The sequence below is a fragment of the Eutrema salsugineum genome, unplaced genomic scaffold (assembly GCF_000478725.1).
Source record: "Eutrema salsugineum unplaced genomic scaffold, Eutsalg1_0 scaffold_10, whole genome shotgun sequence".
Taxonomy (NCBI): Eukaryota; Viridiplantae; Streptophyta; class Magnoliopsida; order Brassicales; family Brassicaceae; genus Eutrema; species Eutrema salsugineum.
The window spans coordinates 7,158,742-7,181,479 of NW_006256908.1; the positions used below are offsets into that span (position 1 = coordinate 7,158,742).

At 38.7% G+C, this 22,738-nt stretch overlaps 6 protein-coding genes, 1 non-coding gene and 1 pseudogene across 9 annotated transcripts; 3 read left to right on the forward strand and 5 right to left on the reverse strand.

Annotated features, from left to right (window-relative positions):
* Window positions 1-1,096: 1,096 nt before the first annotated feature.
* On the forward strand, window positions 1,097-3,385 carry LOC18027612 (annotated as a pseudogene).
* Window positions 3,386-3,764: 379 nt separating this feature from the next.
* On the reverse strand, window positions 3,765-4,886 carry LOC18027613. The gene has a single exon (XM_024148356.1). The coding sequence runs from the start codon at window positions 4,884-4,886 to the stop codon at window positions 3,765-3,767; it is 1,122 nt and encodes a 373-aa protein (XP_024004124.1).
* A 1,751-nt stretch (window positions 4,887-6,637) lies between these two features.
* Window positions 6,638-7,177, forward strand: LOC112090209 (receptor like protein 42). Its single transcript, XM_024160901.1, has one exon. It carries the CDS (start codon window positions 6,638-6,640, stop codon window positions 7,175-7,177), a length of 540 nt encoding a protein of 179 aa, XP_024016669.1.
* Window positions 7,178-9,151: 1,974 nt separating this feature from the next.
* On the forward strand, window positions 9,152-10,250 carry LOC18027615 (receptor like protein 42). 3 transcript variants are annotated; one of them, XM_024148126.1, is made up of 3 exons: window positions 9,152-9,647; window positions 9,759-9,843; window positions 9,947-10,246. In XM_024148126.1, the coding sequence occupies exons 1-3, from the start codon at window positions 9,158-9,160 to the stop codon at window positions 9,969-9,971; spliced, it is 600 nt and encodes a 199-aa protein (XP_024003894.1). In that variant the 5' UTR covers window positions 9,152-9,157; the 3' UTR covers window positions 9,972-10,246. The 3 variants fall into 3 exon arrangements, with proteins under 3 accessions (XP_024003894.1, XP_006410448.2, XP_024003893.1); XM_006410385.2 differs by having other exon boundaries at window positions 9,759-10,250; XM_024148125.1 differs by having other exon boundaries at window positions 9,152-9,843; window positions 9,947-10,244.
* A 35-nt stretch (window positions 10,251-10,285) lies between these two features.
* On the reverse strand, window positions 10,286-14,051 carry LOC18027616 (cellulose synthase-like protein D1). The gene is made up of 6 exons (XM_006410386.2): window positions 13,495-14,051; window positions 12,985-13,414; window positions 12,507-12,887; window positions 12,058-12,433; window positions 11,547-11,970; window positions 10,286-11,463 (listed from the first exon to the last, which is right to left on the reverse strand). The coding sequence occupies exons 1-6, from the start codon at window positions 14,049-14,051 to the stop codon at window positions 10,512-10,514; spliced, it is 3,120 nt and encodes a 1,039-aa protein (XP_006410449.1). The 3' UTR covers window positions 10,286-10,511.
* A 1,160-nt stretch (window positions 14,052-15,211) lies between these two features.
* On the reverse strand, window positions 15,212-17,304 carry LOC18027617 (vesicle-associated membrane protein 722). The gene is made up of 5 exons (XM_006410387.2): window positions 16,931-17,304; window positions 16,196-16,337; window positions 15,980-16,100; window positions 15,718-15,780; window positions 15,212-15,582 (listed from the first exon to the last, which is right to left on the reverse strand). Exons 1-5 carry the CDS (start codon window positions 17,118-17,120, stop codon window positions 15,433-15,435), a joined length of 666 nt encoding a protein of 221 aa, XP_006410450.1. The 5' UTR covers window positions 17,121-17,304; the 3' UTR covers window positions 15,212-15,432.
* A 1,009-nt stretch (window positions 17,305-18,313) lies between these two features.
* On the reverse strand, window positions 18,314-18,398 carry TRNAM-CAU. Its single transcript is given in 2 exon segments — window positions 18,314-18,349; window positions 18,361-18,398. It is a non-coding gene; the product is annotated as a tRNA-Met (tRNA).
* A 127-nt stretch (window positions 18,399-18,525) lies between these two features.
* On the reverse strand, window positions 18,526-22,091 carry LOC18027618 (3-ketoacyl-CoA thiolase 2, peroxisomal). The gene is made up of 14 exons (XM_006410388.2): window positions 21,899-22,091; window positions 21,400-21,476; window positions 21,220-21,304; window positions 21,008-21,134; window positions 20,822-20,920; window positions 20,675-20,742; window positions 20,479-20,586; window positions 20,311-20,388; window positions 20,060-20,192; window positions 19,869-19,965; window positions 19,631-19,754; window positions 19,430-19,538; window positions 19,035-19,118; window positions 18,526-18,927 (listed from the first exon to the last, which is right to left on the reverse strand). Exons 1-14 carry the CDS (start codon window positions 21,986-21,988, stop codon window positions 18,818-18,820), a joined length of 1,389 nt encoding a protein of 462 aa, XP_006410451.1. The 5' UTR covers window positions 21,989-22,091; the 3' UTR covers window positions 18,526-18,817.
* Window positions 22,092-22,738: the final 647 nt, after the last annotated feature.

The window sequence follows — 22,738 nt, forward strand, 5'->3', positions numbered from 1 at the left end:
AAGAAAGACGAATTATTATCTTGTAATCAAAGCTTGACCAAATCGGCGTTTGAATCAAACAAAAGAAAACCAGCAAACCAGCAAACCAAAATCAGATATATAGCAAATTTACTGATGAATTCGATAACTCTTGCTTGGAAAAGGAAATCACCTGAAGCTCCTTAGATTATTTCGGAAGCCGCCACTCAACCAAAACGTCGGCGAGAGTGACGGTGACTGTAATCGCTTCGCCGTTGTCGCGTGATTAAATCTTCCTTAAGCGACTTATGTCTTAAACCAAATCTCGCAAATCTGGTTCATTAAATTGTATATAACCGGTTTCGTATAAACCGAAATGTAATTTTTGGTCTAAATTGGTTTACATAATGCTGCTGGGTGATTATTTTTTGTTTCGCATTTTTTTTTTTCCTACTGGTTCAGCCTTTTGAGTCGTCTATTAATCATATACTAGGCTGGCCAATCCACAAACAAATCAATACTACCTGATACAGTTTATATGGCATTAAAAGTTACCTACACTTGTAAAACTTGACAAAGTCTCTCCAATCCAACCACCAAAATTAATGTCATTTCATTGTAAGGCCATAAGTTCTTCAATTTAATATCTCAAGAAAATTCAAAGAGAAAATAAAGTTTCAACAAACTATTTAATTAGTTATGCCTCCTCAATTATTTATTTGAATTGATATGTATTCTTGACTTTGAAGTTACCAAATATCAATGATTGTTGGCTCTCTGATGGAGACAAAGATTTTCACTTAGAGGTTGTTCCAAGTCAAGCCAAGTTGCGTAGGGAAATATTCTTCAATGCATGGCCACGTATCTTTATATATATACCAGTCTTTTCCATTTTCTCGCTTAAAAGAAATATTATTCTTCGTAAAAGTTTTCATGACGACCACAATGTCGGGATTACATCTGCTTTTGCGGTTTCTCTCGGTACTCTTACTCTTTCTAATCTTTACTTCAAGCTTCACTTTGGTTGTTGCACTTGCCGGTTGTCGTCACGACCAGATCCAAGCTCTTCTGCAGTTCAAGAACGAGTTTGAATCCCGCGCTTGCAACCAAACTGACTACTTTTAATGGTGTCCGGTGCGACCGTGCGATAACACGACTGGTGTCGTCACGAAGCTACAGCTCCCAAGTGGCTGCCTCACTGGAATTCTCAAAGCAAACAGTAGCCTCTTTGAGCTTCACCATCGTCATTACCTTAATCTCTCTCACAACAACTTCACTTCCTCTTCACTCCCTTCTGGACTCAGCAATCTCAACAGATTACAGGTTTTGTCTCTTTCCTCTAATGGCTTCATTGGTCAAGTTCCTTCCTCATTTAGTAGCCTAACATGCTTAGCCAAGTTAGATCTCTCACATAACGAGCTCACTGGTGGTTTCCAACTTGTCCAGAATCTCACCAAGCTTTCCATTTTAGACGTTTCCTATAATCACTTCTCTGGATCCATCCCTTCTACACTACTCATGATGCCTTTCTTGTCAAGTCTTGATCTTCGTGGAAACCATCTCACCGGTCCTATTGAAGTTTCAAACTCCTCTTCATCTAGGCTCGAGCATCTGCTCCTTGGGCACAACCAATTTCAAGGGCAGATTCTAGAGACTCTCTCAAATCTCGTCACCCTCAAAGAACTCGACCTTTCTTTCCAAAACATAAGCTACCCAATCGACTTAATTAGCCTCTTCTCCTCTCTCAAATCTTTGTTGATCCTACATCTTTCCGGTAATAGTATATCACCAGCTAGTTTAAGTTCAGATTCAGACGTCCCAATGAACATAGAGAGATTGGCTTTGTCGGGGTGCAACATCAGAGAGTTTCCAAACTTCTTAAAGAGCCTTCATAGCCTGAAGTTTATAGACATTTCCAACAATAATATCATAGGAAAAGTTCCTGAGTGGTTGTGGAACCTTCCTCGTTTGAGCATAGTGTCTCTTGTTAATAACTCTTTCACAGGTTTTGAAGGTTCGGCAGAAGTCTTAGAAAATTCATCAGTGAGGATACTAGATTTGGCTTATAATCATTTTAAAGGACCATTTCCTAATCCACCACGCTCTCTCATCGTCTTATCTGCATGTAACAATAGTTTCACAGGGAGTATACCTCTTGAAATCTGCAACCAAAGCTTTCTTAGCCTTCTTGATCTCTCCTACAACAACTTCACTGGTTCGATTCCTCGATGCCTGAGTAATTTTCAAAGCTCTCTCATTGTTGTGAATCTCCGTAAGAACAACTTGGAGGGAAGTCTTCCAGACATGTGCCATGATGGTGCCTTGCTTCGCACACTTGATGTTGGTTACAACCGTATAACCGGGAAGCTCCCGAGGTCTCTTCTGAATTGCTCCTCTCTAAAGTTTCGAAGTGTTGACAACAACAGAATCGAAGACACATTTCCTTTCTGGCTCAAGGCTTTGCCTAATTTGCAAGCTCTTACCCTTCGTTCAAACAAATTCTATGGTCCCATATCTCCTTCAGATCAAGGTCCTCTTGCGTGTCCAGAGCTGCGCATACTTGAAATATCTGATAACAAATTTACAGGAAGCTTGCCCCGAAATTACTTTGTGAACTGGAAAGCAACATCACTCCAGATGAATGAAGATGGGAGTATATATATGGGAGACTACAACGACATTCCCGGCTAGCATTACAAAGGTCTATTCATGGAGCAAGAAAAGGTCCTTACTTCCTACGCAACCATTGATTTTTCAGGGAACAGACTTGAGGGACAGCTTCCTGAATCCATTGGTCTCTTGAAGAAACTGATTGCCCTCAACTAATCAAACAACGCCTTCACAGGCCCAATTCCTCTGTCTTTAGCAAATCTTACGGAGCTCGAGTCCCTAGACCTGTCAAACAACCAACTCTCAGGGACTATTCCTAAAGGACTGGAGAGACTCTTGTTTTTGGCGTACATAAGTTGGCTCATAACCAACTCAAAGGTGAAATACCCCAAGGAACACAGATCACTGGGCAACCTAAATCCTCTTTTGAAGGGAATGTAGGTCTGTGTGGTCTTCCTCTACAAGGAAGTTGCTTTGCGCCACCAACACAACAGCCTGAGGAAGAAGACGAAGAAGAAGAGGAACAAGTGTTAAACTGGAAAGCAGTGGTTATAGGGTATGGACCAGACTTATTGTTTGGATTGGTAATTGCACACGTTCTTGCTTCATACAGGCCGAAGTGGTTTGTTAAGATAGTTGGTCCGGATAAGCAAAAGAAAGCAGATGATCCAGTTAGATTGTTTATGTCTATGGATTCGAGATAGGACAGTTTTAATAATAAGAATAGTGTAGAAAGTGAGATGTAGATATAGTATGTTGATATTTTGAAACTGATGTAAAGAAAGTGGTCGTACTAGTTTTTGTAACCTTTGTTCTCGTAAATGGAACCTTTCTTTTGCTGATGATGCCCTGAAAAGGCAGTATTGTATACTGCTTTGGCTCTTCTATGATTCTTAAATTAACTCGAGCTTAAGTTTCTTAACACACGGCGTTAATTTTTAGCTTCCTGTTAAAAAAATCTGGAACAAGTGAACATAAGAGAGTCATAGACTACAAGATTATACAGGTCTCAAGAATTCACAAAATATAAGATTATACTAGGTGTGTTTACATAATGGATCAAGTGATTGACTAGTCGAAATATAACGTGGTGACTACACAATCTCTAATTTACCAAATAGAATAAACAACCGACAGTTGTTTTCAAGTCACAATGAGCCTATACTAGTTAGTGTTTTGCAGATTTTCTGGTGACATTAGTATCCATGAGTTCTACGTGCATCTTTGAGTTGTTGATCTCTGATGCTCTGCCTCCAATGCTGAAGAAGTGCTGATGCAGAATTGCAGATTTTGCGGTCTTTGTGCTTTGTGAGACATGCAAGCCTCTCCATGATCCGCCTTGTTTCAGGTGCTGTTGAGCTGATGGGGAAACCGATGAGCAAAGAGAGAGTATCTACACAGATTGATGTCTCTGCTTTAGCCGCGAGAAGTCCCTTTGCGTTGGCCACATCTGCTGATTTCTTAGCTATTTCAAATAGCTCCAACATCTCTGTTTCGTTCCTCTTCACGGCTGGACAATATTTAGGGTTTCCAGAAACTTTCAGAGGCGGCTGCTTCTTCATCGGGAGAGGCCTTGATGTTGTTGAAACAGACTTGCAAGCGTCAGGCTTCTTCAAATTTTTCTTAATCTCTTCTGCTTCATGAGCCCCAGATTTAGGGTTTTTAGAAAGTTTCACCGGTAGAGCCGATTGCTTCTTCACCTTGCGAACATCATCTGCCTTTTTCAAATTTTGTTTAGCCTCTTTGGTCTCATGATATCTCTGATCTTCTGTCTTCTGCAATTTTGAGTGAACAGAGCCAAGTTTCTTTTGCGTTACACGAACCTTGCTTTGAATCGATATGCAAGTATTGTCCCTTACGGTCTTCAAGGATGGACAAGAAGTTTCTTTCTGTGTCTGAAAAGTACTTTCTCCGGTTTCAAGAGCCTGAGATATCGATCTCTCATCTTTATTCTTCTTCAACCTCAAAAACACAGTCTTTGGTTTCTTCAGACTCAAGGGAACATCTTTGCTGCAAGTAGAAGGAGGAGGATCTCTTCCACTCCAATAAAGAGTTTTAAACCAGGACTTGAACAAGACGTCAACACCCATTCGAAGCTTAGGGTTTTCATGCTTTCTCAGACTCTCCAAAAGAATTATCTCTTTGGAGTTGCAAAGATCTTTGACAGAGAGATTCAAGCTCTTCAGGTAACGGAGAATATCGAAGCATCTCTCAACGCCATCGATGCTGTTTGCATTAGCTGCCTTAAGTGCAGCACACACAGAACGGTCAAGATCAGAGCTAGATCTCTCAGCTGCAATCGCAACATTCTTCATCATCTTGATGTTTCGTTGATTTTCGTAGAGAAAGAATTTGGAAAGAGGCAACTAGCTTAGGGTTTTACTCGGAAGTTTTGGAGAATCAGAATATGAAAAGCGAGTGAGAGAGAAAGTTTATCACAGATATTATATAGTGGATAGAGAGTATAGCCCCTAGAAAAAGGAAATTATAGGAAGTTTCCTTTTATCCCAAGGCTCATCGAACAAAGTAGTCCGAGATAGACTTGAAACGACGACGTGAGGTTCGTTGTCGAGACAGTATTTCCTTTTCTTCGCCCGAGGGTAAATAAGTCAGATCATTGTTCAAACGTAAAACGATTTTACAGATAGTATTTACTTTATCATGAGGGGTTATGCTGACTTTTTATATACTTCCAGAGGAAATTTAAAATTTATTATAAATACATGGGTATCATCCGAAAAAAAATGATTACGAAGCTTGCTTGTGTTTGTGGCATTTCGACTTCTTCCTAGATTATGAGAAAGGAAAACTCTGTGGACTTTGATGAGCTTTACTTCAATGGCCGAGTCAACACGAATTTCTTCGCTTCAATGGCGGATACTGCCACAAATTTACCGTCGTTGTGGTCTAATCACAAGCCTATACTAGTTTATCTTTTGACACTAGTATCCATGAGTTCTACGTGCATCTTTGAGTTGTTGACACTATCATCTTGTAATCAAGCTTAACCAAATCGGCGTTTGAATCAAACAAAGAAAACCAGCGAACCAAAATCAGATATATAACAAATATACTGGAGAATTGGATAACTCTTGCTTGGAAAAGGAATTTACCTGAAGCTCCTTAGATTATATCACCAGTTAGTTTAAGTTCAGATTCAGACATCCCAATGAACCTAGAGAGATTGGCTTTGTCGGGGTGCGACATGAGAGAGTTTCCAATCTTCTTAGTGACCCTTCATAGCCTAGAGTTTATAGACATTTCCAACAATAAAATCAAAGGGAAAGTTCCTGAGTGGTTCTGGAACCTTCCTCGATTGTTCAGAGTGACTTTTGTTAATAACTCTTTCACAGGTTTTGAAGGTTCTGCAAAAGTCTTAGAAAATTCATCGGTGAGGATATTAGATTTGGCTTATAACCATTTTCATGGACCAATTCCTAATCCACCACTCTCTATCAACCTCATTTCTGTATGGAACAATAGTTTGACAGGAAACATACCTCTTTCAGTTTTCAACCGGAGCTCTCTCGTTGTTCTTGATCTATCCTACAACAACTTAACCGGTCCAATTCCTCCATGTTTGAGTAACTCTGTCACTGTGGTTAATCTCCGGAAGAACAACTTGGAAGGAAGTCTTCCGGATATGTTCTACGATAGTGCATTCCTGCGGACACTTGACGTTGGCTATAATCAATTAACCGGGAAGCTTCCAAGATCTCTTCTGAATTGCTCCTCGCTAAGGTTTATAAGTCTGGATCACAACAGAATGAAAGACAAGTTTCCTTTCTGGCTCAAGGCTTTGCCTGATTTACAAGGCCTTACCCTCCGTTCAAACAAGTTTTATGGCCCTATATCTCCTCCTGATCAAGATCATCTTGCGTTTCCCAAGCTGCGCATACTTGAAATATCAGATAACAATTTCACAGGAAGTTTACCACCAAATTACTTCGTGAAATGGAAAGCATCATCACTCCAGATGATTGAAGATGGGAGAATCTATATGGGAGACTACAGCAACGCTTACTATCTCTATGAAGATACCATAGATTTGCAATACAAAGGTCTATTCATGGAGCAAGGAAAGGTCCTTACTTCCTACGCCACCATTGATTTTTCAGGGAACAGACTTGAAGGACAGATTCCTGAATCCATTGGTCTTTTGAAGGCATTGATTGCACTCAACTTATCAAATAACGCATTCACAGGCCATATTCCTTTGTCTTTGGAAAATGTTACTGAGCTCGAGTCACTTGATTTGTCAAACAACCAACTCTCAGGGACTATTCCTAAAGGACTAGGAAGCCTCTCTTTTTTGGCGTACATAAGTGTGGCTCATAACCAACTCAAAGGCGAAATACCCCAAGGAACACAGATCACTGGGCAACCTAAATCCTCCTTTGAAGGGAATGCAGGGCTTTGTGGACTTCCTCTCCAAGGAAGTTGCTTTGCGCCACCAACGCAACAGCCTCAGGAAGAAGACGAAGAAGAAGAGGAACAAGTGTTAAACTGGAAAGCTGTGGTTATAGGGTACGGACCAGGCTTATTGTTTGGATTGGTAATAGCACACTTTATCTTGCTTCATACAGGCCGAAGTGGTATGTCAAGATAGTTGGTCCGGATAAGCAAAAGAAAGCAGTAGATCCAGTTAGATTGTTTATGTCTATGGATTTGAGATGGGAGAGTTTTACTAATAAAAATAGTGTAGAAAATGAGATGTAAATATAGTATGGTTAATTATATTTTCTTACTGATGTAAGAAAGAGATCTTACTAGTTTCTGTAACCTTTGTTCTATTGTAAGGAACCTCTCTTTTGGCTGATGATGTCCTGAAAAAAGGCTTCTTGTATACTGCTTTGGCTCTTATCTGACTCTTAAGTTAACCCGAGCTGAAGTTTCTTGACACACGGCATCGTCTTTCAGCTTCCTGTTTAAAAAGAACTGAATCATGTGAACATAAGAGAGTCAGAGCTATAGGATTATACAGGTCTCAGAATTCAGTATCAGACTAGAAATTCACGAGATCTCTTTTTTTTTTTCAAGTGTAAATGCTACTAACTGGAATGTGAACAAACTAACTCATAAGAAGACTTACTAACTGTAACAATCCGGTTCACAGTTTAACCTAATATTCTTAGTTAACAGTGAAAAAAAGTATACACCCTAAAAAGTTTCTCAAGTGTTGTCTCTCAATTATAACTGGAATTGATATTTACAAATAAAACTCCAGTCTCATGGATTCTCATAAAATGGTTAATAGGGTTTAAACAAACATACCAAGAGAGATGTATTTTCAGGTTGAAAGATTGTGGAAATCCTTTTTTATTCACAACTCAAACAATCGTTACAGAGAATTTCTTTAGTAGTGGAAAAGATTAAAGTGGTGAATACTCAAGACTCTGTCAAGAATAAACAAGATCTTTAAATGTTATCGCTTTATACAAGCCACAGTGGCTCACCAAAATATTTTCTTTATTATTCTAATGGATTTGATCTTTAATGTTGTATAAGTAGTTCATGTTTTTGTAATCAAGCATTATATGAATAAAAGACATCTTCTTCACCAGCTTTTCCTTATATCAGTGTTTAAAGACTCAGATCGACATTAACAGAATACTCAAACTCAGGCAGACCTAACAGAATACTCAAACTCAGGCAGGCCTTTGGTTTTGATTGGTAATTTTGCGGAATGGCAAAATGGCAGAAAAAAATATTGCAGAATAGATTAATTTATTTATAAAATTGTTTTTTTTTATTTTGTAATTTTTTTAAGCGAAAACAGTTTAATTTTTTGTATGTATTTTTTTATTTCGTAATTTTTTTTGTTGATTGACAAAAAACTTGCGGAATTATATATGTTTAAAAACCCCTAAAACCTAAATCCAATTCAATTGATTTCTTTTCATGACTGTTTATAAACAAAATTGAGATTGAGTTGGTGTCCTTCATATTTATATTTCTTTTTAACAACAACAATTTTTTTTTTCTATGCAACCTTACTTGTCAACGTTACCGATGAGTTATCAAAACTCAATAAATCTCAAAAGCATTTAAGGGTAAAGCTGAGCAAACAATATGACTAAGGGACAACGAATACGCAAAATAACAAATATGTTAGAGATTTCAAAACATTTCGAGGCTTATAAGAAACATAATTAAACTCTCAAATATACAATACTATATCCAAATCTACAGTGTACTTTTCTTTAAAAAAAAAAAACATAAACTCCAACAAATAATGAAACAATCAGTTCAATAAAATACTATAACCTAAAATTTCATATCGTTTGCTTCCGATTGGTGCCATTTCTCCCACGGTTACGCTACTGAGCGTGAACGTGTGTTAAGTTATACGTTAGAAAATTTCACTTCTATGATCTGGTTGGCTCTTAGATTATGTGAGATTGTTCAAAACTGATGTGAATCTAACAGAAATTACACGTTAGAGACTTATTAGAGATATCAACATCAACGTGGATTTCACTTCTTTATCTGACTGGCTCTTGGTCTTCGCTGAACAAGGATATATATAGACTCATCTTCTCTTACTCTTTTTCATACAAACTAATTATTTTTTCTAAAAAAAGGTTTCATGATGACAACCATGTCATGTCTCCGTTTTCATTTTCTCTTGGTACTCTTACTTTGTTGTGTCTTTGCTTCAAGCTTCTTGATGATAAATGCTCGTGTTGCTGGACTTGCTGCTTGTCGTCCCCACCAGATCCAAGCTCTCCTGCATTTCAAGAACGAGTTTGAATCCGGCGGTTGCAACCGCAGCGAGTACTTTCACGGTGTCCAGTGTGATAACGCGACTGGTGCGGTCACAGAGCTACAGCTCCCAAGTGGCTGCTTCACTGGAACTCTCAAACCCAACAGTAGCCTCTTCGAGTTGCATCATCTTCGTCTCCTCGATCTCTCTGACAACAACTTAGGTTTTTCCTCAATTCCTTCCGAGTTTGGCAACTTCAACAAATTAGAGGTTTTGTCTCTTTCCTCTAATAGCTTCCAAGGTCAAGTTCCTTCCTCATTTAGTAACCTAACATGGTTAACCAAGTTGGATCTCTCAGATAACGAGCTCACTGGTAGTTTCCCACTTGTCCAGAATCTCACCAAGCTCTCCTTTTTAGACCTTTCTTACAATCACTTCTCTGGAACCATCCCTTCTTCTCTACTCATGATGCCTTTCTTGTCAGGAAGAGCAGATTGCTTCTTCGCTGCAGAATCAGTCTTGTTCAAACTTGATCTAACCCCGCATAATTCAGGAGCCTTAGATCTCTGGTCTTCTCTCTTATTCAGCCCCAAAATCTTAGTCTTTTTCTTAGTCTGCTGCGATATCATGAGTCGTAACAGATATCTTAACTTTTTTCATCATCTTCGTCAGGTGTTTGTTGAAGGCAAACAGCTAGGGTTTCACTCTCGTTTTTGGAAAGCAAAATATGGAAAAGCAAGAGAGAAGAGTCCCAGATATTAAATATATAGAGCGTAGAGAGTAGAGACGCAAAAGAACAAAAACAAAAAAGGAAAGAAAAGGAAGTTTCCATTTTATTTAACAAACTAACAAATGTCGACAGATTCTATTTTCCATTTTTCCTGTCAAGTTCCACGAGGGGTAAATCTGTGATCGACTATTTCAACTGATATCATAAGGGTAGTTTCGTCAATAGAATTTCAACGAAACAAGCCAACCACCCAACACAAACATTTTTTAAAAAAGACCTCTTCCAGTTCTGTTTCTCTCTCATAATCTGTTCCTCTGTTTCTTTACAAAACAGAGGATATATAACAGAGAGAAAACAGAGCCACGGATGTTTGTTTCAGTTCTCTAGTAACACAAACTAAAAGCAGAATTGGTCCTTTTCAACATAAAAATTTACATAAAACCAAATTTACTTTTACAAAAAAAAATAAATAGATTCCAAAACCTCAGTATTACAATCTGATCCAATTTACACAGAGATTCCTCCGCCACCTGTAAATTCATCAGGAGGACTGATGGTGATCCAGAGAAGCGACACAGTAATCGACACAAGCCCCGACCAAACATAAACAATCGTTGGAACTTTTCCTCTTCGACCCATCAATCCTTTAGCAAACGGATACATATGCGTCAAAACCCACAAGCTAAAGAATGTCCCTCCAAGCAACTTGCCCCACTGAGGAATCACACTGTATATAGTCCTCGAAGCTCCGATCACAATCGCTACAAGGTTCACTACAATGATTGTAAGCGGCATGATGAACAGCCCCGTCCATTTCACGATGTAAAGATCCGCAAAGATGTCATCTTCGTCTTCTCCTGCTGATTTCGACGTCAAGGTGAATGAGATCTCGATTCCGGCGATGACTTTGAGCAATCCTTGGACAACTGCTGCGAGATGAGCGCTCGTGCCTCCGATGAGCCAAAACTGTTCGTTTCTCCACCATTCTTCGAGTCCGATCCCTGACCATTTGACCTCGAGGAGGGAGATTAGGGTTAGGGTTATGGTGATGCAGAGGAGGTAAGAGAGGAAATGTACGTCGAGGCTCTGGACGATGAACTTCCCAGAGAAGAGACAGAGAGCCGGGAGGAAGCAATAAACGACCAAGAAGATGGAAGTGAAAGGGTAGATTCCAACGTTTAGGTAAGCGACTCGCTGAAGAAACTTGAGCCTTCTTGTAGCGAACATAGCGTTGTTCTTGGAGAAGAAGATCTCTACAGAGCCAGTAGCCCAACGAAGGACTTGGTGGAGACGATCAGTGAGATTGATCGGAGCTGTGCCTCGAAAAGCATCACGTTTTGTGATGCAGTAAATAGACCTCCAACCACGGTTATGCATACGGTATCCTGTAACCACGTCTTCAGTGACCGACCCGTAAATCCATCCTATTCTATCTCCCCATTCTGTATTGTCTTCATACCTGAAAAAGCCAAAAATGTTTTTAACTACATAACCGTTTTATACTACAGAGTCAGAGCATATCCTCTGTTTCGAAACCTTTACCAGCAAGAAATGACAGCGATGGCTTCAGCTACGGTTGGAGCATCAAGAGGAGGTCGTGGCAAGAGCAAAGCACCAGGTGGTCTTCCGTTTTTAACTGACATGTGATCTGCTAAAGGTCGTCCTTGGTACTCTGCAACTGGAATAGTGTCTGTGAACATGGTCGAGTTACCAAACTTTTTGGGTAGACCAAGATCTGGATCATCGGTAAGAGGCTGTGTATCGGACTCTAAATCTGATGCTTGTGATGTTTGGGACACTTGGGACTGAGTCCGTACATGCATAGCCGGAGCCTTTTCCTGACCAAAAACGCCTGAGTACTCGTTGGCTCGAGGTGGGTTGAATCCATAAAGAGCATACCTTCGGAACATACACCCTGTTCCGACATAGACCGGACCTTGTAACCCATCTAATGCTCTCATGTTACCTGTTTCAAAACCCCAAAAAAAAATTTTTTAAGCTGTGGTGGCTTGTGACACAAGCATTAAATTGAAACTCAAAATCAACAACTCACCGTCGAAGAAGACGGTATTGTGATTTGCATATCGATCAGATGGGTCAATTCCTTCGAACCTTTGTGGAAACTGAATGTAACAGATTCGATCACCACCTCGGTCCATCATGAAACACATTCCTTCTTTGATAGCTTTGGAGTTGTATATGTAGTGATCACAATCTAGATTGAGAATAAAGGCGCCATTGGATAGAATCGCTGAAGCTCTGACCATACCGTTCATAGCACCTGCTTTCTTGTTATGGTCAAAACCTGGACGTTTCTCACGTGATACGTATGCAAACATAGGTACTCTGATATCAATCCCTGTGAAATCCAGCCCGCCTTCATTTGGTCCACCCATCACCGGTTCGAGCTCAGGCACTTTGCTCATGATCTATAATTTTGGATTCAAGTTTGATAGGTTTCTTGGTTTTATTCAAATTTTATAATAAGTTGATGGCTGGTACCTGTAGGATCCCAGCATGGTCACCTTTTGAATGATCAGCTTTTGGTTCAAACCAAGTTCCTGGCCAATGTGTACCATCGGCCATCCAAGTTGCTTTTGCCACCTGAACTCCATCTGGCGGCAACACACCGCCATTTTTCTCTCGAGCAATCCGTTTTTCCTTGAGCTCTTCTCTCAAGTTGAATTGCTCAGCTCTTTTCTTGATTTGTTCTGGAAGACCATTGATCCTGACCTTGAATTCATCATACTCACGCTTGATCCAACGACGATCTTTGACAAAATCTTGCCTTTTCTTGTTTTTTGTAGGGTCTTTTTTCAGGTTAAAGTAACTGTCCGGGTTCCTCGGCTCTATGTCATGTTTTCTGCAAAATGGTACCCAATACTGCAAACAAAAATGCAAAATAGCCATATCAAATTTATGCCATCATCTATTATAGACTAGCCAAGACAAAGAGGGAGATAAAACGAAAAAATGAAACCTCAGCAAAGCGAACAGCTTCAGCCATGGCTTCAAAGGTGAGAATTGCACCACCATCGTCTGAAATGTAAGCAGAAAGCTTCTCGATTGGATAATCCACAGCGAGGATAGAGAGAATAGTATTTGCGGTGACTAATGGCGGCTCTTTATCAGGGTCAGCCGTGGAAACGAACACATCAACACCAGGAAGATCAGAGCGACCAGTAGGGTTTGATGGAGAAGGCTGCTCAAACTTGTCATGCAAGGCAGCAAGATCCGTGGCTCTGTTTATAGGGTTTAGCTTTGGAAGAATATCAAGAATCCAAGAGAAAGCAAACCAAATCTCGCACACTATCGATAGTCCCCATAGCCACATTGCATCCTCGTTAGGATTCGTAACACGCCACCAGAGGAAGAAGAAGAGTATCACAAGACGGAGCGCGATTAGTAACCTGAAACAGAGGAGGGTGATAAATTGTAAGAAACAAGAAAATTTTGAAAGAGGTTAAAAATATGAAAACAAACATATCACCTGTAGGGACTAAGAACTTTGGCTGGGACCTTAACTTTCCTGGTGAGAGGTTTCCATGGTTTGTCTAAGAAATCCGACATACTAACGCCACCATCATATGTATCTTCTTCTTCTGACCAAAACGCATTACCGATTCCGTATTTGCCTTTAGATTCAAACAACCACCTGTTATGATCGAAATCTCCCGTCTGGCTCCTCAATAACATTGATTTGTTATTTGATTTCATCACAGATAATCTCCTCTCCAGCTTATTCCCCATCTTAGGCCCGTCTCCTCCTCCACCACCACCACCACCACGGTTTGCATCGGATTTAGACTCGGAGGTGGAGCCGGAGGAGCCAGCGGGTTGGTTGTCCGGTGTAGGAGGCATGAGGACGGTGTAGTTGATGTAGTCGCTTTGGCCGGAGAAATCGCCGGAGACGTCCATGTCATCGTCGCGGGAGAGGCTAACAATGCGGCCACTGGACGTCCGGCGACCAAACTTGACGGCTTGTGGTGGTCGGCTTAAGGAAGATGATTGTGAATTTAAGGTCTTTTTGGTTGGACTTGAAGCCATTTACAATTATGGAGTTTTCTGTTTTGGGTCGTTTGGTTTCTTCAGCGAGAAACTGTACCCATTTCTTTGACAAACCTGATTTAGGAGAAAATAGAAATTTTTTAAAACAGGGGATTGTGTAAAAAGGTTAAGAGGGAAAAAAAAAGAAAACGACAATGTATAGACTTTAGAATTTTCTATGGTTGATAGATCCTTTTCTATTATAAGAAAAAACTCAATCTGAAAATCTATGAGTCCTGAAATCTCCTTTATTTGTGGGTTGCCTCTCTATTTCTATAATTCTCTTCGTTATTTGAATGAAGATGCTAATAAAGATACAAACACGAGATAAACAAAATCCACTCTCTAAGAACAATGCCAGAGTCTAGAATTAAGCGTCTAGTTTCATCACTTTTTTTTTTTTAATTTAGCCAAACAAACAACCACTAAGTTACAAATTGGAGAATTTAGCCAAACAAACAATAAAAGTTACAAACTTTATCATCAATTTTTATTTTTATTTTTATTTTTATTTCCTTTTTAGAAACTTATATCCAATCTTTGAGCAAAATGTATCAAGAACCCTAAATCTCTAACCCAGCAAACGAACGATTTCACAAAGTTCATGAAAGAAGATTCCCATAGTACGATACAAAACACACACACAAAACATGATTTTGAAATACATATTTTAGTTAAAATTTTATGACAAAATTTGTAGACTTGTTTGGGCATCCAATGTAGAAGTCAAATTTTAGTTAAATCTTTTTATTAAAGGATATATGTGAACAAAGTTTGTACTTTTTTAATAAGATATTGGTATTTATATGTTTTTTTAATAATGTGCATAGACTCTTTACAAAAAAAAGTATTAGTTAAATGTATTTTAATTATTAAAGAAAATTTTAAAATTTTTGTTGAAATGATTTTTTAAAATTAAAACTGATAATTAATTATCTGCAATCTATTATGTCATAAAAGCCATTGAACGAGTTTGTTTATCAGTTGAAAAACTCGACAATATAAAAAGAAAAATGCAAAAAATTCCATATTTTAGGTTTTTTTTTCTTTTGAATAAACTGTTTTTTTTTTGGCTAACCTGTATGGTAGAACTATGATTTGAATTTTCTTATTTTTTGGTTTTGAAAAAAAAAATGAAAAAAAAATGAAAAGAACAAAAATTTTAAAAATTGGCATATGACATCCAAAATAGATTAGACTGATATATGTATATATGTATGGCCTATACAAAACCAATTTCAAGAAGTAAAATCTAAGCAGAAACATAGCATGAGAATTTAGAAACCACAAAAGACAAAAAAAAAAAAAAAGCACAACGAACAGAGTGAAGATGTTCACGGAAATCTTGGAAGCTTCCAACCCGGGAAGAAATGTTCCAGACTTATTTGCCACAGTTGAATCCCCCGCAAACTGAGAGGACGATGATGAGAATCAAGGCAATGATGATTGCAAGAACAATGAGTTTTATCTTCATGTTCTGAAACCACATCTTTCTTCTCATCTGAGTTCCTTGTGTTCTGAAATCTTGCGCCTGTACACAGTTTCCATATTCAATTCAAAGTTCGAAACCCGAGAAAAAACAGTGAGAGAGAGAGAGAGCTGCAACTCAAAGAATGTCTGTGTGTATGGACTATGGACGTGGAACCCTTTTCGTAAAAGAGCTAACCTGTGAGCGAAGGTTTTCGGTTTTGTCCACCAAAAGTTCTATTTTCTCACCACGGTCAAGAACCTGCAAATGAATGAATACCACTATGTATTAGAGGGTTTAACAGCAGAATTTGTCTTTACAACCGCAAATTGGACATTCCCTTCTACATGTAATGATTTAGGAACCAAAAGATCCTGGTATTCAAAGTCATACTAGCTATAACTCTATTGGAAATAGGTTAGGATATTATATCGGCCAAGAAAAGGGGTCAGAAACGAACCTTCTCAATGTTTTCCATCATGACACCTTTAACTTCAGACACTTGAGCTTTCACCTTAGCAAGCTTGCTAATCTCATCAGGATGATCCATGCAATACTGCATGTGCTCTTTCAGTTTCGACCTTTAGAGCAGCCAAAAAAACAAAAAAGGGTCAATGACTATGCTCGTGACTAATAGAGAACTCTTTAATAGCAATCAAAGAAATCAAATAAGTACCCAAATTCTTTGTTCAAGCTGTTTGCTTGAGCAGTTGCAGCCTTTCCACCACCATATCTCTTGTTGAAATCCTCCTTAACTCGTTCCAAGAAGGCCATAGGAATCTGCCTCCCAGCAGAATCGACTGCAACAACACAATAGGCTGCACAACAAGAACAAAACGGTTAAAAAATTTAAGAAGATATTAGAGATATCGCACTCCGAGGTACAGAAAATATCAAGCTTGTAAGAAAGTTGACACTGTAATAAGAGTACATATCCATCAACACCACACGAAACCAATCAGGCGTAGTCAAATAGAGCTCAAGCGTTATATCCCCAACCTTCCCAAACAACTCTCACAACGATTAGAACAATACTTGATGACAAGCAGAACCAGCCAAAAAACCATGAAATTGGGAAAAAAAATAAGCCAAGCAAATCAGGCAACAAGTAAAGAAACAAGAACACAGATCCAGAACAGGTCTTGCTCTTGCATTTAAGATTCACCAAACACATCACGGATTAGATCTAACATCAATTAAAGACATACATACCAAACATAAGAACTTGATTTCAGGTAACTCATGGGGATATTCAAATGCTCAATTAGGTGAAAAATCTACGCCAAAACGAGTGATAAATCGCGCTTAGCTTACGCAAGGATAACTAGTCATAAATCGAGATCGAAAAAGCTATGCGCATCATCAATACACCAAATCAAAACAGCATAGATCGAACATATTCGTGACTTACTGAATCCATTTTCAACGAGGTAATTGAACGTATGACCGTCGCAGTTGTAGGTAAACTTGTTGTTTGACGAAGGGAGCTTTTGAAGGCACTGTGCAGCGATGGATGTGAAATTGCCTTTGAAATCGGTGAACTCGACGAGAATCACCGTGCCTCGAGCGATGAAACTGTAGATCAACGATTGTTGCGCCATTTTTTCCCTCAAAAACGACGCTGTTCGATGGATTTACCGACCGAGCAGAGACTTTATATCGGCGTGCACGAAGCTAGAGATCTAGAAGACTAACGCTGAAACGCGTAGAGAATCGAGGACTAAGTGGGAGAGAGAGAGAGAGAGAGAAGACGGTGAAAAGAAGAGCGTAGGAGAAATCTAACGTAATTGAACAAGAAAAAATCAAAAATCAAACCCTTGAATTGAAGGACTAGACTAGCGAATTCAGAAAACTAAGGTCAACTTATGAGATTATAGAGCTTGAAATGGAGGACTAAATAGCAAATTCGAAATTTTTATTCAACTTGTGCTTCATAAAAGTTGGTGATATTGGTATTGATTGATAGTTTCAACTTTCAACGTATATCCCTGCAACATTTGTATTGGATAATTAAGTTTGAACTTTGAATAATGGATAGGGTAATGGTCGTTCCGATATGTAAGAAAATATGTTTTCCAATACAAGAATATACAATAAATTTTCCTTCTATATTACCAAAATTTTACCACTGGGTTGTGTAATAAGTTTTCATAAGAAAACATGTTTTCCAATACTTTTACCAAAACAAAAATGTTTTCCAATACAAGTATTTACAATAATATTTCCTTCTATATTACCAAAAATTTACCACTGGGTTGTGTAATAAGTTTTCATAAGAAAACATGTTTTCCAATACTTTTACCAAAACAAAAATGTTTTCCAATACAAGTATTTACAATAATTTTTCCTTCTATATTACCAAAAATTTACCACTGGGATGTGTAATAAGTTTTGATATTGTAAGTTTGTGTTTTTATAGTATTTTCGAGTAATTGAAATATGATAAAAATAATAATAATAATAATTTCTTTCAAGGTTTATGAGAAGTTTAAAATGTTTTAGTCACCCCTACTAACCTACATGCACCCATGTCTCCTCCTATTTCTTGATTTTTACATATATAAAGTTCTTTATTATAAAACCGAACAAAATTAGTTATTTATTATGCTTTCGTCAACATATCTATAAGTTATTTGAATACCTAATTTTTTGGCATGCGGATCCACATCCTAGACTTCTAATTTTTGCATTTCCCGAAAAAAAAAAGAGCCATGTTGATTGCGTTGGATATAGATTGGATGGTCTGAGAATTAAACAATTCTTTTCCCTCAAAGAATTAAACAATAAAAATGAATGGGGCGAGAGAGGCTCGAACTCTCGACCTCAGGATCACTCAGTAGCTATGAGACCTACGCGCTAGCCAACTGCGCCACCGCCCCAATTGTTGTTTCATTGATGTTATTTTTATTTATTGTAACTATTAAATACCATCAAAGCCAGGTCTTAGATTTATATGAAAGTTTGACATCTCGATTGAAATCTAAAAAAGTTGCTGCCAGCTGACAATTCTAAATTTTCCAGAAACAACTGAAATTCGAGAAGAACAACATTTTAAATTTTAATACAAATAAGCTTCAAAGATTATCCCCCTTCACGTTTAAAAAATATACTAAAAAACACATGACCTGGTCAAGAAGAGCAACAAGACTCAGGCAAACATTGGTTGTGCTTTATTCAAAACTATAATAACAGGATATAAAGAAAAGGACCAGATTCTCTCCAAGGAGAACAGAGTGTGCTGAGATCATATATTTGGGAGAGTGAAAGGGTTTTGTTGGGTTGTACACAATCATCTTCTCTAACGAGCATCCTTGGACAAAAGGCCATGCGCTTCAACTTTCCTGGCGTTGCGAAGCTCATCAACTCCATCTCCTCTCTCAAATACAGCCGCTGCACCCATTCCCGTCCCTGCCAAAATTTCCCCAGTCAACAACAAAACCCTCCAAAAACATTTTCAGACACCAAATTTTCAGCTAGTAGGAGTGAGACTAAAGAGTACGAGATAGAAAGCATACCAATGCACATTGACACTACCCCAAAACGGCAGTCTTTTCCACGGCGTTTCATCTCGTGCAACAAAGTAGCAACACAACGTGCTCCTGCGAGTGATTAGTGATTTAACAAGCATTAGCTAATGTTCACTAGGAACACGAGCGAGGACATATTGATAAGCTTTAAAGAAGTTCAGCAGTTCAACTCTTAGCTATAGGTCTATTGTATCAACCCTAGGACTGCATGTAGCAGATTAGAGCAGCTGTGAGTTGGTTAGAGCGCAGTTAGTGAAAGCACACTTATAAGGATTTTGGGTGTGGATTTTCAAGGGTTTGGTTAAGAGTTTAGAGTCGCTCATTAACTAGTCTCTTTGGTTTAGTGAATTGAAATAAGAATAGTAATTTCAAAGTTCTTATACCTGTAGCGCCCAAAGGATGTCCTATGGCCATTGCGCCTCCATTGACATTGATTTTCTCTGCGTCAAGTCCCAATTTGTTACGGCAATACACAAACTGAGATGCAAATGCCTGAACACACAAGGATTCAAACCGTGGGTTATCATCAGAATGTTCGGAACAAGATAAAAGGTAAGAAGATCATGGAAATGTTTGCTATGTACCTCGTTGATCTCAAACAAGTCGATGTCATCCAGCTCTAAGCCAGCCGCCTTAACTGCAGCAGGAATGGCAACTGCTGGACCGATACCCATGATTGCTGGGTCAACACCAACTGCAGCAAATGTCCTGCAATTCGTCCAATAGTGTGCTAATTATTAATAGCCAGAAACGTCAGGAAAGACACAAAGAACCATGGGCGTTCTACAGCTTTCAGTTTTGAGACTTCTACAGTTCACCAACCTGAATACACCAAGAACGGGAAGTCCTTTTTGCATTGCAACACTTCTCTTCATGAGGAGAACAGCTCCTGCACCATCACTTACTTGGCTGGAATTTCCTGTTTGAGGCAGAACAAACGAAGCAGTGGATTCAAAATTGTGATAAAAAGAACTGTGTTCTCCGTAACCAAAAAACTAATTCGGGAAAAGTACCAGCAGTTGTGGTTCCATCCTTCTTAAACACGGGCTTCAGCTTCCCAAGGGTAGCAAGAGTTGTACTCGGTCGGATCCCATCATCAACAGAAACTGTAATGGGTGTCTCATCACCTGTCTTTGGGTCAACAAGCTGAAATAGAAAACACAAGTTATTGACTATCATAAGAGCACGAATTAAATTCAGTAACTTATTGCACCCGGAGAAGTCTTAAATGTTACCATTGTTGTATGGAGGATCTGGAAAATACCTTGGTTTTAACAGGAATAATTTCATCCTTGAATTTACCAGCAGCCGTAGCAGCAGCTGCCTTTCTGTGAGAGTCAACCTAGCAATATGACTAGATAGTTTAGCATCAGGAGATCAAAGTCATGTGTAATCTAAAGTACAACCATACTAAAAAGTTCAGTTGCCTTACAGCAGCTTGATCTTGCTCCTGCCTTGAGACACCAAAACGCTGTGCTACATTCTCTGAAGTAACACCCATAGGAAGAAGACAATTCTGGGCTTGTGCAAACTTCTTCACCTGCAGTGACATAATATGTTTTATAGTGGGCTAGAAAAACTCAACAGAGCCAGTTAAGAATCCAGGAGAGAGAAATTAGAGACAGTACCGCTGGATTGACCGACCCTTCCCATGCCATTGGATTGGTAGTCATGGACTCCAATCCAGCCCCAATACCTGCATCCGATATTATCGTCAGCTAAGTTCTTCACGAAAACAAAGACATCAATGAAATCAAAGACGGTTATTCTCTTACCAATATCATAAAATCCAGCTTTTATGGCAGCAGCTACGTCTGCAACAGCCTGAAGCCCAGATGAGCATTGTCTATTCACGGTTCTTACGGCCACGGTTTCTGCCAAAGGACATAACAGCATGAGCAAACAGCAAACAGAAACAAAAAAAAAGAATAAACAGGGATCTGTACATAGAAGAAACATACCAGGGAAACCAGCATAGAAAGCAGACATCCTGCATTCGCTGGCTCTCTGAGATCCCGGTGCCAAAACAGTACCCACAACAATGTCACCAACTTCACTTGGGTTTAGATTTGTCTTCTCTATCAATGCCTGCACCAAGAGGATTATACCATATATAACTAGAAGTAGGATGAAAAGAAAAACCAAAACCAGAATTGAAGAGACAGCGACAGACCCTCAAAACAGGTGCAAGAAGATCATCCGGATATGTATCCTTGAAGTTGCCACGTTTCGACTTGCATAGTGCAGTCCTATGTGCCCTGCAATGGATCAAAATGCGTGAGTTTATCACAAGAATCTTAGAAAGAGACAAGAAGTCTTCATAAGTTCATGAAAACATAAGAGATGGACTTACGCGACAATCACTACATCATCTCCATAAAGAGAAGTCCTCTGATATGCAGCACTGTCCCCAGCCAAGCAAGCAGACGCCTGGTGAGTTTAAATGAACGCGTTAAAGAGATGATACATAGTAGTCGAATTAAGCTTTGACTTCTAAGAGATCAATGAAAATGGTGAAAATAAGCACATCATCAGAATTCATTTGCACACTTTCTGCAGAACACTGATGACTCAGCACGATCGAACAAGAATCAAACAACCAAAACGAAGATGTCCATCTCAATCCAGTCAATCAAAGAAAACAAAAATAGAATCAAGAGCTAAACTCGATCTCAATCGAGCTGAAACCATACAAAAATTCAGCTCACAGGCATGCATACGAATCAAATTATAATTGAGTATGAACAAAATTTCAAATTCCATACAAGAAATCCAGATCGGGAACAATCCGGAACCCCGAAGCGTAGAGATCGTGATAGATCGAGAGAGAGAGGGGTAGAGAAAAAGCTTACAGATAGAGAGCCCTCAAAGCTGTGTGAGGAAGAAGAAGAAGGTCGGAGATGTTCAAGAAGAACTCGTTGTCTCTCGATCGCTTTCTCCATTTTTTCTATGCCGATTAAGATAAATTCGATCTGTTTTCTTCGAAAGGATTTGATTCTACACGAAAGTATACAGTCCTCGGGTTTGATCCATTTATAAGGAAGATAGCTCCACCGCTTTTGGCCGTAATATAATCCGAATTAAGCAAATGATATTTTGTAATTTTCTTTGCTTATTTGGACACGAGTTCTTTTATCTTACAGTACATTTTTTCAAATCAAAACAGTATTAGCCTTGACCTTCAACTTTATCCATCACTAACCTTAAACTTTTTTCACATTTATCAGAAATTTATGCATTTATGACCTTTTTGATAACAAAAATTGGTTTGGTTGGTTAATATGTCAAATAAAATAAAAACTGAGAATTGAGCCAAGAAGATAAGATTAGGCGTGACGTTTGCCCCCGCCCATTTTGGGCTTTGAAGTGCGTGCCGTGTTTCCATTTTCATCTTCTGGATCTTAACCATCTTAAATTTAAACGATGACCCCCAACTTTTTTCGCTGACTTTGTTTACGCCTCAAATTTATTATTAAGCATAAAAGAACCCTCTTGCAATACATTTTTTTTATGGTCAATAGCAATACATTTTCTTCGAATTGTAACTAACGATTAGAAAACAAGAAAAACACTTCATACATATATAGATTACTAACAGAATAATATATGACTATTTGAATTTTGGAAGCAAACTTTTATAGTTCTGTTTTTTGCACCACATGCCTTAACGTTTATGAATTATTATGGGTATA

Coding starts and splice junctions, on each gene's coding strand:
- LOC18027613 (XM_024148356.1), bottom strand. CDS start 4,886: ATGATGAAGAATGTTGCGATTGCAGCTGAGAGATCTAGCTCTGATCTT.
- LOC112090209 (XM_024160901.1), top strand. CDS start 6,638: ATGGAGCAAGGAAAGGTCCTTACTTCCTACGCCACCATTGATTTTTCA.
- LOC18027615 (XM_006410385.2), top strand. CDS start 9,158: ATGATGACAACCATGTCATGTCTCCGTTTTCATTTTCTCTTGGTACTC. Junction 9,648..9,758: donor CTCAGATAACGAGCTCACTG/GTAGTTTCCCAC, acceptor CTTTCTTGTCAG/GAAGAGCAGATTGCTTCTTC.
- LOC18027616 (XM_006410386.2), bottom strand. CDS start 14,051: ATGGCTTCAAGTCCAACCAAAAAGACCTTAAATTCACAATCATCTTCC. Junction 13,415..13,494: donor AAAGTTCTTAGTCCCTACAG/GTGATATGTTTG, acceptor CCTCTGTTTCAG/GTTACTAATCGCGCTCCGTC. Junction 12,888..12,984: donor AAGCTGTTCGCTTTGCTGAG/GTTTCATTTTTT, acceptor TTTTGTTTGCAG/TATTGGGTACCATTTTGCAG.
- LOC18027617 (XM_006410387.2), bottom strand. CDS start 17,120: ATGGCGCAACAATCGTTGATCTACAGTTTCATCGCTCGAGGCACGGTG. Junction 16,101..16,195: donor AGCTTGAACAAAGAATTTGG/GTACTTATTTGA, acceptor GCTGCTCTAAAG/GTCGAAACTGAAAGAGCACA. Junction 15,583..15,717: donor CCGAAAACCTTCGCTCACAG/GTTAGCTCTTTT, acceptor AACTGTGTACAG/GCGCAAGATTTCAGAACACA.
- LOC18027618 (XM_006410388.2), bottom strand. CDS start 21,988: ATGGAGAAAGCGATCGAGAGACAACGAGTTCTTCTTGAACATCTCCGA. Junction 20,587..20,674: donor AAGGGTCGGTCAATCCAGCG/GTACTGTCTCTA, acceptor ATGTCACTGCAG/GTGAAGAAGTTTGCACAAGC. Junction 19,119..19,429: donor ACATCCTTTGGGCGCTACAG/GTATAAGAACTT, acceptor AATCACTCGCAG/GAGCACGTTGTGTTGCTACT.